This window comes from Dermacentor variabilis, chromosome 10 (genome assembly GCF_050947875.1).
Source record: "Dermacentor variabilis isolate Ectoservices chromosome 10, ASM5094787v1, whole genome shotgun sequence".
NCBI classification, from domain to species: domain Eukaryota; kingdom Metazoa; phylum Arthropoda; class Arachnida; order Ixodida; family Ixodidae; genus Dermacentor; species Dermacentor variabilis.
The window spans coordinates 94,404,443-94,418,780 of record NC_134577.1 but is presented as its reverse complement, the minus strand read 5'-3'; the positions used below and the strand labels follow the sequence as shown (position 1 = coordinate 94,418,780).

The 14,338-nt window shown below is 45.9% G+C and overlaps 1 protein-coding gene across 1 annotated transcript in view; it reads left to right on the top strand.

Moving 5' to 3' along the window:
* Positions 1-317: 317 nt before the first annotated feature.
* Positions 318-14,338, top strand: part of LOC142559666 (uncharacterized) — a 37,219-nt gene continuing 23,198 nt past the window's right edge. Inside the window, exons 1-2 of the mRNA XM_075671235.1 lie at positions 318-442; positions 6,699-6,829. Of these exons, the coding sequence (XP_075527350.1) occupies positions 341-442; positions 6,699-6,829 (233 nt within the window). The 5' untranslated portion in view covers positions 318-340. The remainder of the gene's footprint in view (positions 443-6,698; positions 6,830-14,338) is intronic.

Sequence of the window (14,338 nt, the reverse complement as noted above, 5' to 3'; positions counted from 1 at the left end):
TCATCGTCAAAAGCTTGCGTCGACATGACGTCGTCGACATCACGTAAATGACGTCAACGGCACAACTGCAACCGGACTGCCCGTAAGATTTCCTGTCGCAATTAAATAATGCGTCATAGCAATCAGAAAACACGGCAGCAGGTCCACATTGCACCACCGTCATCACCGCAGCGCATTGTCATCGCAAAACAGTTACGCAACTGTGATCCACTAAAACACAATTGCAAACATCAATTACCTGTAGTCGCTGGGCAAGTATAAATAGGAAAGGCACTTCCCGTCCAAACTCAGTTGAGACGCGATAAACGATACCTCCTTTTACTCCGTAAGCTCAGCAATAATGAGTTCCCTAGCGACTGTCTTTCTGGTTGGTTTCTTATCTAGCGCCTATGCAGAAAATGCCATGGCGTCCAGTGCACCCAGTTTTCAGGAGCTGCTGGAAGTATGTATATGTTTACTAGCATGTGCATGCGCATACGTGGATTGACGTTTCCATAGAAAAAAAAACTCCGCATGTGTAACGAACATTTACGAGTGTACGTGAAATGAAGCTTTCATAAAGCGGTTAATATGAAGCGCCATACATTTGCTCATCTCGTTCCTGCGTCTTTGGTATGGCGGACACGGGCGCATGAGCATTTGCTCTCACCTATACGTGCTACGCTGTGTCACAACTCTTATATTGATTTGTTATTCATTGATTACATTTCTTTCACATGAACCACCCGCTTCTGGCCGATCCCCTGTTGTGGGCACGCGTCATAGTAATAATATCAAAAGAAATAATCAACATCTGGCAGTCATATGAAAGAGCTCGTTGGCGTTGGCATGAGAGCAGTGTAAGTGCGAATTTTACATACAGTGATACAAATTAGATTCAGTGGTACAATCCCAGACTTTACTGTAGCCACAACAAAAAATAAATATAAATTAGGGGGTTAACGTGCCTAAACCAAGATCTGATTATGAGGCACGTGGTAGTGGGGCACTCAAGATTAATGTTGGCCACCTGCAGTTTTTTAACGTCCACCTAAATGTAAGCAAACGGGTGTTTTTGCATTTTGGCGCCATCGAAATGCAGCCACCATGGCCGGGATTTGATCCCCGGACGTCGGGCTTAGCAGCGCAACACCAAAGCCACTAAGCATCAGCGGCAGGTATTGAAGCTACAACTACCATAAAATGGACAATAAACCATTTCCTCTGCAAAAAGCCAAAGATTTCAGGACATGTATTTAAGGATTGTTGGGAAGCCGCCTTTCACTGGTAATTACTCCAAGAAAAAATTAAAAATTAGCTGTCAATGCAACCTGATAGAATTCGCAGAAAAGAGTAAGCTTTGAATAATGAACACCTTTTTCAGGAAGAGTAACAACAGAAAGTTGACCTGGAAAAGCCCTAGTGCCAAAACAAGAAATGAAATTGGCTTCATACTTTCTGCTGATCCCAGAATAGTGCAGGATGTCGAAGTGATAGGTAGGGTAAAGTGCAGTGATCATAGGCTAGTGAGGACTAGGATTCACCTCAATTGGAGGAGAGGAAGAGCAAAATTGGGCAAGAGAAAAAAACGTCAACCTAGAGGCAGTAAGGGTAAAAGCAGAGAAATTAAGGCTGGTACTCGCAAACAAATATGCAGTTTTAAAACAGAGAGGTGATGATGAAATAGAGCTAATGAATGCAACCGTAACTAGGCTGGCTTCAGAGGCAGCAATTGAGGTTGCCTTCAGAGGCAGCAGAGGTTGCCTTGGTGCCTTGGCAAGGCACCAAGGCAACCAGTAGGCAAGCTCTCCCAAGTAACAAAGGACCTAATGAAGAAACGACAAAGAATGAAAGTGTCGAACTAAAGAGATAAGATATAATTCGCGGAACTGTCAAAACTCATCAACAAGGTGAAAATAAGTGATATTCGAAGCTATAATGTGAGAAAGGCTGAAAAGCCATAAAAAATTGACCCGGCCTGAGAAGCAGTGAGCCAGAAACTCGGCAGAGGACAAACCTAGATGTGTGCACTGAAAGATAAGCAGCGTAATATCATCAGCAATATCGAACATATAGTAAAAGAAACGGAAGAATTCTGTACTGACCTGTACAATACCAAGACGAGTCTGGATACCTCCATTAGAAACAATGATGAACAGGATACAGAAACTCGTATATCTAGCAACAAGGTCAGGAGCGCATTGCAAGACATGAAACAAAGAGCGGCAGGAGAAGGTGGAATAAGAGTCGATTTAATCAAAGAAAGAGGAGACATAGTGCTTGGAAAACTGGCGGCTCTTTATACGAAGTGTATATCGACTGCAAGGCTCCCATAAAACCCGAAGAATGCAAACATTGTACTACTCCACAAACAAGGAGACGCTAAAGAATTGAAAAATTATGGGCCCATTTGCTTACTCCCAGTTATATATAAAATATTTACCAAACTAATCTCCCGTAGAATAAGGGCAATGATGGACTTTAGTCAACCAAGGGAACAAGCTCGCTTCAGCGAGGGATACTGTACAAGGGATCACATCCATGTCATTAATGAGGTTATCGAGAAATCTGCAGAGTACAATTAGCCTCTCTATATGGCTTCCATAGATTACGAAAAGCCATTTGACTCAATAGAGGTACAAGCAGTCATAGAGGCATTACGCAATCAAGGAGTACAGAATGCTTGCATAAATATCTTGGAAAATATATACAGAGGTTCTACAGCTACGTTAATTCTACACAAGAGAAGCAGGAAGATATCTATAAAGAACGGGGTCAGACAGGGAGACACGATCCCTCCAAAGCTATCCACTAGGTGTTTGGATGAAGTATTCAAGCTATTAAACTGGGAAGGCTTAGGAGTAAGGATCGGCAACGAATATCTCAGCAACCTTCGGTTTGCCAATGACATTGTTCTAATTCAGCAACAATGCAGACGAGTTACAACAAATGGTTGAGGACCCTAAAGGGAAGCTGAAAGGTGTTCCAGAAAAAATGAGTCAACATCTGTACATAATGGTTTTCAGCCCTCCGAATTCGAATATCGTAACGAAATTGAGCGAAAGAAAGCGCAAATATAGTTTATTTCGACGAAAAGTGCAGCAGCGGACACGCCCAGCTCGCGCGTCTCGTTTCCGCCTGTGATTGGTCGGTGCACCTTGTGACGTCAACTCTAGTAACCGACCGCTGCCGCTACAAATGAAGCATGGTGCCAGGTAGTTTGGTGCTGTTTTTCTGAGACGGTAATGGAAAATTCAGAGAGACTGCGTTTTTCTGAGGAGTTCGGTGTTACTCCCTACATGTACGAGCCGACTGCGAAAAGCGGGCCTCTCGAAGAAGCAAACGATGATGGTGCGAGCAGTGCTTTCGACGCGAACGAAAGCAAAGTCTTGGGATCTCTTCGCGTTGGAAATGCTCTTTGGTGAGTATGTTTTTTGCAAAGCGATCTAGTGATCTCGCCGATCTTTCGCCGATCTAGTGAGCTCGTTTCCGGTCAAACAACTGTAGTGTTGTGTTCCTGCATGCCTCCTCATGGAACGTAAGCGGGGATGCGATCGTCGGCATTTGTGCGCTCTCCAAAGCTGTCGGCAATCTACAAACTACGGTTTAAACGCGTGAAAAGCTTCCCGGTTCATGCAGTACGTGTAGTGACCTTCATCTGTTGACTACCACTCACGTTGACTACCACTCACGTTGATCGAAGCAGATTACGATGGCACGCGCGCAGAAACAATCACGGTCAGGCACAGTCGCGGACGCTGCGAAGGAACGAAACAGAGTTGACGTCACAACACGGCGGTTTCCGGTCTCCGCTCCGCTCGCTCACTCAACGGGGGGCGGAGCTACAGCGCAATTTCAACCGACGATTACGTCGCTCCTAATTGAAAAACCCCCCCTGATTTTACCTACATGGTTTATAAGGTTCCCGCATCCGTATATGAGCGTCTTATTGAATTCGACAGACTCTTCAGCTTCCCTTTAACAGAGAGAGCGTAAGAGTGGAGTTGAAGATCACTATGCAGGAGAACAAAGCCGGGTGAAGGAACAAGAGCTCAGGATCGCAAGTTAGCCTGTAGAGTCTGTGAAAGAGTACGCTTACCTCGGTCAATAATTCACCGGGAACCCTGATCATGACAAGGAAATTCACAGAATAAAAATGGGTTGGATCGCATACGGCAGACATTGTCAGTTCGCGACTAAAAGCTTGCCATTATTATTGAAAAGGAAGGTGTGCAATCAGTGCATTTTACTAATGCGGAAATATGGGACAGACACTTGGAGACTGACAAAGAAGCTTGAGAACAAGTTCAGGACCGCGCAGAGGGCGATGGAACGAAGACTGCCAGGCATACGATTAAGAGACAGAAAGAGAGCGGCTTGGATCAGAGAAAAACGGGTAAAGACGATATAATAATTGACATCAAGAGAAAAAAATGGAGCTGGGCAGCGCATGTAATGTACCGGTTAGATAATCGTTGAACCATTAGGGTTACAGAATGGGTACCAAGAGAAGGAAAACGCAATCGAGGACAACAGAAGACTAGGTGGAGCGATGAAATTAGGAAATTCGCCGGCGCTAGTTGGAATCGGTTGGCGCAGGACAGGGGTAATTGGAGATCGCAGGGAGAGGCCTTCGTTCAGCAGTGGACATAAAACAGGCTGCTGCTGCTCCTGCGGCTGCTGCTGCTGATGATGATAATGATGATGGTGGTGGCGGTGGTGATGATGGTGGTGGTGGTGGTGGTGGTGGTGGTGGTGGTGATGATGATGATGATGGTGGTGGTGGTGGTGGTGATGATGATGATGATGATGATGATGATGATGATGATGATGATGATGATGATGATGATGATGATGATGATGATGTATACACGCCGTGGTGGTTTCTACCAGTTTAGAACGAAGGAGGTGCACAATTTGATATGATATTGCTTCTACGTCTTCAGAATCTGAAAAACTAGAATGACTGTTCGAAAGGCAGACATACATATAACGTCGAAGGGGGAAATTTCATAGACAATCTCCGATACATGGGAGAAGTGTTTAAGAAACAGGCTGAACCACCCCACAGGGTGGCTCTGCCGGATGACTTGGTAAACTGAAAGCAGTTTTCACGTGAACACTGCCGTTCGCATACCGTAGGTGTGACCGCTTGCTTTGTGATATTTCACTGTGATTTAGCGGCAATAAAGAAAACAAAGGTTGTGGCCTAATTGTTAGGCTGCTGTTCTCGTGAAGCCGTGGTTCAAACCCCGTCGCTGGACGCGCCTCTTTTTCTTTTCTTTCTTTTTTGCCGCATTAAAGCAGTGCCAAACAGATAACCTACCAAGCAAGGTAACAAAATTTTTGGCACAACTAGTAATTCTTTATATAGTAGAAGGCAATTGAATGGGGTTTCGTCACTACTGCGCAAATAATCCAGTAAGGGCGTCCATGGATGCGTGCCTCCGTTTAAATTTAGAGCAGTTATAGTAGGCGAAAGCAAGCGCCATAAAATATCTGAAGATAATAACGTTTTACCAAACACCATGAATTTGTTTTTCACCTTACAATAGCTAGCATCTCCAGCAGTTAAATTGGCGCAAGAACGTTTCGAGCCAACAAAATCTGATTCACTGCCAAGATACTGTTACATTCTTGCCTTCTTTCATGCCGGCTTTCTAACCACACATATTGACAGCTCATGTGTGGAACTGATCGACCCAAAGCAACGTTGCGACTAAGGGAGATGACGTTGTCGACCGCGTCTCACCTTCACCGAATGGGCTCAGGTATCCTAGCAGATTTACCCCACATACATAAAGAATACACTTAAGTTGTGTAGACAGGAGAAATAGCGCATGTCAGAAGCAAACAATGATGGACATCTGCTCAAGCAGAGCGCTTATAATCAACGAAATTTTCTCATTGGCAAGGTAATGCTAACTGGGCCACACGATATTGCCACATATTTTGACATGAGATAGGCGCCACATGACGAACACTTTTGGTTAGTTGGCCACCGCAGCGATGGTTATAATAGAGGATTCAACGTCGTCGTTAGACCTCACCTGAATGGGAACGCCTTCGATGCGTAGGAACAGCTCCATCAGCTGCACAAGGCTTCCCGGGTGCTTCTTCGTCGCTGAACACTACATTCTCAAGGCCTACTCATCTATGGCATTTGGCGAATGCTGTGGGTGTAGGCGGCTGCAGGAAACTCAACGTCCAATGGCGCAATGCTTGGAAACATGGCACTGGACAGCTAGGCGCTTCAACTGCCACTGCTAGTCTCGTTACACCATCGCGGCTCGCTATTATGGGGGTGCCAAAGCTGCCAGTAAGTTTCGGCGTTTCAACGTGCTAGCGTACTTCGAATAGCCACACGTGCTTCGCCATCGCCCAGTGTGTTCTGGAAGCTTTCCTTCTGTGTTCTTTCCGCCAACACCACCAGCAGTGTGGTTACAAGCGATCAATTGCGCGCATTCAGCCTAATGACAATATCGTCGGCTCGAGGGCCGGCCCACGTGTCATCGGAAGTAAATTCTTGCAAAATATTTATGGTTTCCGACGGGAGACACCGCCACTAGCTTCTCGCGCTTCGCCGTGAGCGTATACCACATTTCTTACGCTTTCTTTGTTAAATTTTAATCAAAAGTCTCACCATGACAAATGAAACGGGATGTAGCACAAAACTTGTTCTTACTTACTACAGAACCTGTCACAAAACTTCTTTACAGTTCTTGAACACGACTGAAAAGATTTGGACGTATCTGCAGAGCAACTCGGACATTCCCAAGTGCATCAGTAGAACGAGAACGTCATTGACGCAATCAAACTATGAGTGTCGTCTACATACTCGTTATCCTCAGTGAGTACTTTTATTTTCTTCAGCACAGAAACTAATCAGATGTTAAAGGTCATACTTAAGACTTGGTAATAATCTTAGTTACTGCTAGACATTTCACGCGGTACAGATTTTTCAGTTGCAAAGGGGTTTATATCTTACTGCTGCGGTGCTTCAATCCTACGAGCAGTGCGAGTCTGCCTTCTACTTTGTGTCTCGCTTACCGACACTTTTTGGTTACATTTTTCGCCTGCAGAAAAGAAAAATAAGTTATCACGCTGTTCTGGCCATCTGAGCATGTGTCGAGAAGAGCCATGAGTGGGGCTAGTTGGTAGTTGTTCCTAATACAAAATGCAAGAAGAAACTATAGTAAGCATGCGCTAACAAAGTGTAATAAATAGTGGGCCCGAGTCGACCTACATGGGCATTGTCACGAACACCGTGGCGCTATTCCGGACGCCGAGACACAAGCCCTACAACATAGAGTAGTCTACGCGGCACAAAAAAATCAAGACGCGCTGGTCAGCCAGGCGCATCGGCGTCATTTCGTACGAGGTCTATTTATGCGATATTATCCGAGAGGGCTGAAGTTTTCGGCCTTTAAGTTCGAGAGAGAGAGAGAGCGCTCATTATTAGCAAAACAGAGAATTTTGCTGGCGCGTATATAACCGCTGGCATGCTACTCTGTATAGGGACGGGGAACGGGATGAAAAGATTCCAGGTGAGAGTGGGAGAAAAAGAGGATAAAAATAAATATTAAATGTCTGAGTTCAAGCTTCCTTGGTGAGCCACATCTTCCCCAGTTGTAAACTTTTTATTTTCTGCGTTAGAAAAGGCTGCAGATATCCAACGGGTTGCGGTGGTCAATCCTACCGAGTCGCGTGAAGTGACCCCCTCAGAAAGGCTCTCGATGCGCCTGGTTAGCAGGCGCTTCTTCGTTAGACACAATAATCAGAGTTATTACATCCACATACAGTTGTATTTCTAAGTAACACGGGCTCAGCGCTCAACTCTAATAGTCAAATGTGCCTTCGTTGTACATACTTCAATAACAACAACAAAGGTGGCTTTAAGTACACTTAAACTTCTAAAAAAGTATTTTGGGGCAATTCTAGGGTTGTTCAATACTGCCAGTATTGTTATCTTTTCGACTAACAAAGAAAACTTCCAGTAAGTGTGGATCAGCTAATAATTATCTACCGCTCTGTATCTAACAGGAATCCCCGAATAAAGCTTGCTAGCATAACTATTTCTTAGACAGCTGAAACAACAAACAATATAAACAGCTACCGCCCTCATTTTCTGAACAGTATTACTGCAGCACACATGTATTTCAGTCTGGTAACAGGATGTATATAATATATTCTTGAAGATAAAAATGATTCCCGCACGAATTATTTACAATACGGCTACCTTTACGAAATTAAATTACCTTTATTACCTTCTCGCCACAGAGGCAGCTACACTAAACAACACTTTACCTGCCATTAAGGGAAAACACCGGGAAGGCGGCAGTTCGAAATTCAAGACGATGATCAAAACGATAACAAGGTAGAAGCGGTAACCAACGTTTCGACAAGTGTACTCGTCTTTTTCAAGGCCACTTGTCCAAATGCTGGTTACTGCGTTTGCCTTGTTCTCGTTTTGCTTTTCACCTGTGATTGTAAGTTTACCCGCACAGCACGAGTAAAAACAAAAATTTCGATGTCCTCCAGATCTATATATTATTTTCAATGCACACACACACACAAACGCATATATATATATATATATATATATATATATATATATATATATATATATATATATATATATATATATATATATATATTGCTTTGGACTACTCCAGCCCTATTCATGGCTATTTCAGGAGTGGAGTACACTAAACGCATGAAACAAACGGAGGCAGTTGAACATAATAGATAAAAAAGGGGCAACAATCTTATCACACTAGTGCTTCTACAAAATCACACAGTACCAATTCACGTACAGAACCGGGTGACTCGTTCCAGCACTCGACAACACGAGTGAATAATTGAATTCAATAGCTTCATGAAATCTATATGCCGCCTTGTGCATAGAAGAGATAAATTCAAGCAATTCATTGCGGATGAGGGCGAAAAATAACGATCCTAGCCATGACAAATGAAGCGAACAGCCTTCCTTTGTACCAATTCAACTTTGTTAATGTCGCACGCTTTATACGGATTCGAGGCGCATGAAGCGTACTCCCATACAGGACGAATGAGCGTTTTATACATTAGTAATTCAGTGTGCTTTGCTTAGTTAGATAATATTCGTATCATGTAACCTAAATTTCTTACTGCTATAGATATAATATGATCAATATGCTGGGACACCTGCATATTGTGCGTGAAGGTAACTGCAAGGTATTTGTACACCTGTGCCCAGGGAACTATTGTGTTACTGAATGCATGCACATGCTGTGAAAGAAGATGGCTGCTTGTAAATGGCACAACTATAGCTTTTGTTTAGTTAATGCGCATCTGCCAGTCCATACACCAGGTTCAAAATCTGTTGAAGGAATCCTGAAGTAATTCGTGATCACTAGAAAAACAAATAATCTGCCATAGGTTGCACTCGCCGGCATAAAGACGGACATTTAACTTAATATTGTTGGGAAGGTCATTTATCAATTTTTAAAATAACGAAGCTCCTAGAATAGATCCTTGTGGACCGCCTGATGTTACATTTACGGTTGAGGGCGAAGTGGAATTATATGAAATGAATTGAGAGCGAGAGTTAAGCTAGCTATCCAGTCGATCAGTCGAGCATTATTTAAAATTACGTTTAGTTTACTTAGTAGCTTGTTCTGTATAACAGTGTCAAAACCTTTGTAAAAGTCCACAAATACCGCATCAATTTGATTGGCAATATCAAGGTTTCTAGTAATGTCATATGAAAATTCCACCAGCTGTGTTGTGCTGAAACCCCGACGAAATCCATGTCGTATGTTAGAAAGAATTTTACTCGATTCAAGGTATTCTGTTATATGTTTGTTTATGATATGTTCTAGTAGCCTTCCGGAATTGGAGGTAAGCGATATAGGTCTATAGTTCTAAAATAATTGCTTTTCATCAGATTTATGCAGAGGCAGGACCTTGGTTAGCTTCCAAGACTGGGAGACGATGCCTAAAGTCAAAGATTTGTGAAAGATAGCTGCCAAATAACAGGAACACCAGAAAGAGCATTTTACTAGAAAGCTATTTGAAATATTGTCAGGACCAGTGCAGTTTTTTGTGTCTAAACTGAGAATCAATATTAGGATGCTGTTTTCACTGATTACCATATCGCCGATAGAGAGCTCAGGATTACTATTTGCGAACGGGGGAAGAGAGTTGTCATGCGTGAACACTGTTTGGAAGTAGACACTAAAAGCGTTAGGAATACTGGATGGGTCTGAAATAGCAGTACCATCTAATATTGTAACGTAGATTGGACACGGAGTCTTACAAAATAGATGCTTCTCTTTAATGGTTCGCGAGAAGAAGAGCGTGCAGCTTAAGCACTTCATCGTCCTTCATGGCGCCGACCTTTGCACGCGCCGTCCTGCGGTGCCCGAGTGCAACATCTTTTTGTCAATTGCCCCCCATGCGAAAAGCGACCGTCTCGGTCACGTCAAAAAGTTCTTTCAGCGAAATAAGAAATGGAGCCCCTCAGGTGCATCTCGGCGCTAACGTACGCGCATAATATGGTTTCATGGCCACTACATCAACAACTTCAGCGCGAGGACGACGACGGAGCAAACCGGGGTCAGAACTGCAGGGGACGACTTCGTAGGTCACGTCACTGAGGCGGCGTGTAACCTTGTAGGGACCAAAATACCGGCGGATCAACTTTTCCGAGAGTCCACGGCGACGGACGGGCGTCCAAATCCACATGCAGGTGCCGGTATTGTAATGGATGTCGTTTCGACCCTGGTTGTATCGAAGGGTGTCGGTATGCTGTTGGCTCCGGATACGATGCCGAGCAAGCTGGCGTGCCTCGTCGGCTCTTCGTACGATCTCTTCCACGTGTTCGCTGTTCGGGCTATTATCAGCCAGAGGTAGCATGGCGTAAAGTGTTGAGGTGACGTGGCGCACTTATAGAAGTTCGAACGGCGTAAACTGTGTAGTCGCCTGTACAGCAGTGTTATACTCGAAAGTCACATAGGGTAAAATCTCGTTCCAAGTCTTGTGCTCTACGTCGACATACATGGAGAGCTTATCAGCTAGTGTTCTGCTCAGACATTCCGTTAATCCATTGCCTTGAGGGAGATGCGCTGTGCTCTTGCGGTGAGAGCTATGCGTCAGCTGGAGAACGTCCCGCAAAAGTTCCACTGTAAATGCTGTGCCGCGGTCGGTGATGAGAACAGACGGTACACATCTCGTAGGACGATGTGGCGTGCAAAGAACTTGGCCACTTCATACGAGTTTGCTTGAGGGATAGCTTCGGTTTCGGCGTACCGGGTTAAGTAGTCGGTAACGGCGACTACCCATCTGTTGCGCGAAGACGTCAGTGGGAATGCCCCAAGTAAATACATTCCAATTTGTTGGAATGGTGCTTGAAAGGGGTCCACAGGATGAAGAAAGCCGGCCGGTTTCAATGGTGGGTTCTTGCGGCGCTGACAATCGCAGCAGGTCTTCAGGTAGCGTTGCACAGACGAATAAAGCTGGGGCCAGTAGTACTTCTGTCGTATCCTTGCTAATGTCTTAGCGAATCCCAGGTGTCCCGCGCATGGCTCATCATGGTAGGCTTGGAAAATGTGCCTAGCACCGGCGGCACGACAAGGAGGTACGTATTGACGCCACTTCCGCCGTTTTTCCCGTGAAGGACGTTGTTGTGCAAGTAGTATGCTGAAAAGCCGCGCACGAGCGAGCGGGGTAAAACACCTTCAACTCCTTGAGAGTGCTCGATCAGTGGCAGCAGCTTAGGGTCTGCGTGCTGGTGCTCAACCATGTTTATGGCGTCGATAACGTCGACAAACGGCAAGTCATGAACAGGGTCCGATGACGTTGGAGTGGGTGGTGCGCGTGACAAACAGTCAGCGTCACTCTGCTTCCTTCCAGATCGGTAGACAACTTCAATGCCGTACTCTTGTAGGCGCAGGCTCCAACTTGCTAGTCTGCCTGAAGGATCCTTGAGGCTGACAAGCCAGCACAGCGTGTGGTGATCACTGACTGCCTTAAAGGGTCAACCGTAAAAGTAGGGTCGGAATTGACTAATTTTCAACACAACCGCTAAGCATTCTTTTTCAGTAGCTGAGTAGTTTTTTATCAGCCTTGGTAAGACTGCGGCTTGCATAAGCAATGGTGCCTTCCGCACCAGCTAGCCACTGCACAAGAACTGCGCCGAGACCAGAATTGCTGGCGTCAGCATGAATTTCAGTGTCAGCGTCTTCGTCAAAATGAACAAGTATTGGGGCCTCTTAAACACTTGTGCAATTCATTCAATGACTGCTGCTCCTCGTACGCCCAAATGAAAGGCACATGGTTGTGTGTAAGCCGTGTCAGAGGCTCAGCAATTCTCGAGAATCTCTCTACGAAGCTTCTATAATATGCGCACATACCAAGAAACCGTTGGACAGCCTTCTTGTCTGTGGGTGGTGAAAACTCGGCGACGGCAGCTAATATGTTGGGGTCTGGACGGATGCCTTGAGGACCAACGACATGGCCAAGAAATTAGAGTTCTTCGAACCCGAAGTAGCATTTTTTAGGCTTGATGGCGAGGCCGGCAGTATGAATTGCAGCGAGGACACTCTCGAGTCGTGCGAGATGTTCGTCAAACGTGTTCGAGAACACGACGACATCGTCCAAGTATACGAGGCTGGTTTGCCATTTGAGTTCAGCAAGCATGGTATCCATCATCCGCTGAAAGGTGGCAGGTGCGGAACAGAGACCGAAGCGGAGAACTTTGAACTCATAAAGCCCGTCAGGTGCCCAAACGCTTTTTTTCACGATCCTGTTCATCAACTTCGATTTGCCAATACCCTGATTTATGATCCAAGGAAGAAAAAAACTTGGCATGTTGTAGACAATCCAGTGTGTCGTCGATGCGTGGCAATGGATAAACATCGTGCCTGGGGACACAGTTCAACTTTCTGTAATCTACACAGAAGCGTACTGTGTTGTCTTTCTTTTGGACTAACACTAAAGGGGGGCCCACGGGTTGGTGCACGGAACAAACGCGAGTTAATGACATCTTAGTTGAAATCAAGAAAAAGAAATGGGCATGGGCAGGACATGTAATGAGGAGGGAAGATAACCGATGGTCATTAAGGGTTACGGACTGGATCCCAAGGGAAGGGAAGCGTAGCAGGGGGCGGCAGAAAGTTAGGTGGGCGGATGAGATTAAGAAGTTTGCAGGCATGGCATGGCCACAATTAGTACAAGACCAGGGTTGTTGGAGAAGTATGGGAGAGGCCTTTGCCCTGCAGTGGGCGTAACCAGGCAGCTGCTGCTGCTGATTATGATGATGGATCACGTCGTCTTGGAGCATCTCTTTCACCTGATGCTTGATCGCTTCCGTTTCCACTGGGAGCACTCTGTAAGGATGCTCACGAACAGGACGGGCGGACTCGTTCGTAAGGATGCGGCGCTTTGGGATGGACGTGCGCCGTACTTTGGATGACGTTAAAAACAGTCCGCAAATTTATTCACGAGACTCAGGAGACGGTCTTTCTGATGGTCTGGTAGAGCAGCGTTAATGTGAATCCGTTCTTTTAGGCTGAGTAGCCCAGATTGCTGAGAGGATGCGGTTTCCAATGTGGCAATATCAGTAACATCAGTGATTTCGCCAAGCAATGCGATTGGCATTCCTCGCGGTACATGCCGATACTCTTTGTTAAAGTATGTCAGCAAAACGACGGAGCATTTCTTTCGCGCCTGAGGAAGCCCTCTGGCTATACAAATGTGCCGCTCAAGAGAGAGAGAGAGAATCAACTTTTGTGCTGATCCCTTAGCGACGGTTGGTGCGCGCTGGCACCAGATGGGCTGGAACCTTCTTCTCAGGTCCCATATGCGTCCAGTAGTTCCTGGCACCTAGCCGCCAGCGCGAGCTGAGTCGGTAGGTCGGGGCTGGACAACAAGGTCTTCCATCGCTCGGAGGGGTTGGGACTGGGGAGGGTGGGGGGTAGGGATGGTGGGGGGTTCTTCAGCTTAGTGCACTCTGCAAGGACGTGTGCTAGAGTGCCTTTTGACCGTCTGCAAAAAGGGCATGAAGTGTCATGCTCTGTTGGGAACATCTTGTGCAAGAGCACGGGATGCGCTAGCGACCCCGCTTGCGTGCGTCGCACGATCGTGTGCTGGATTCGGTTGAGTTGCGGATGCGGACGGGGAAGCCTACATCTGCCGCTTCTGTACATTTGCGTGATTTCTTTGTAGCTTGTCACGGGGTGCGGTAGCTCTGGCTCGTCCTCGGCCTGGATTGAAAGTTCTCGAGCATAGTGGTCGGCGAGTGCGTTGCCTTCCACTTGCGAGTGAGCCGACACCCACACGAGCTCAACGGCCCGTCCCGGTGATTTGCATTTGGTGA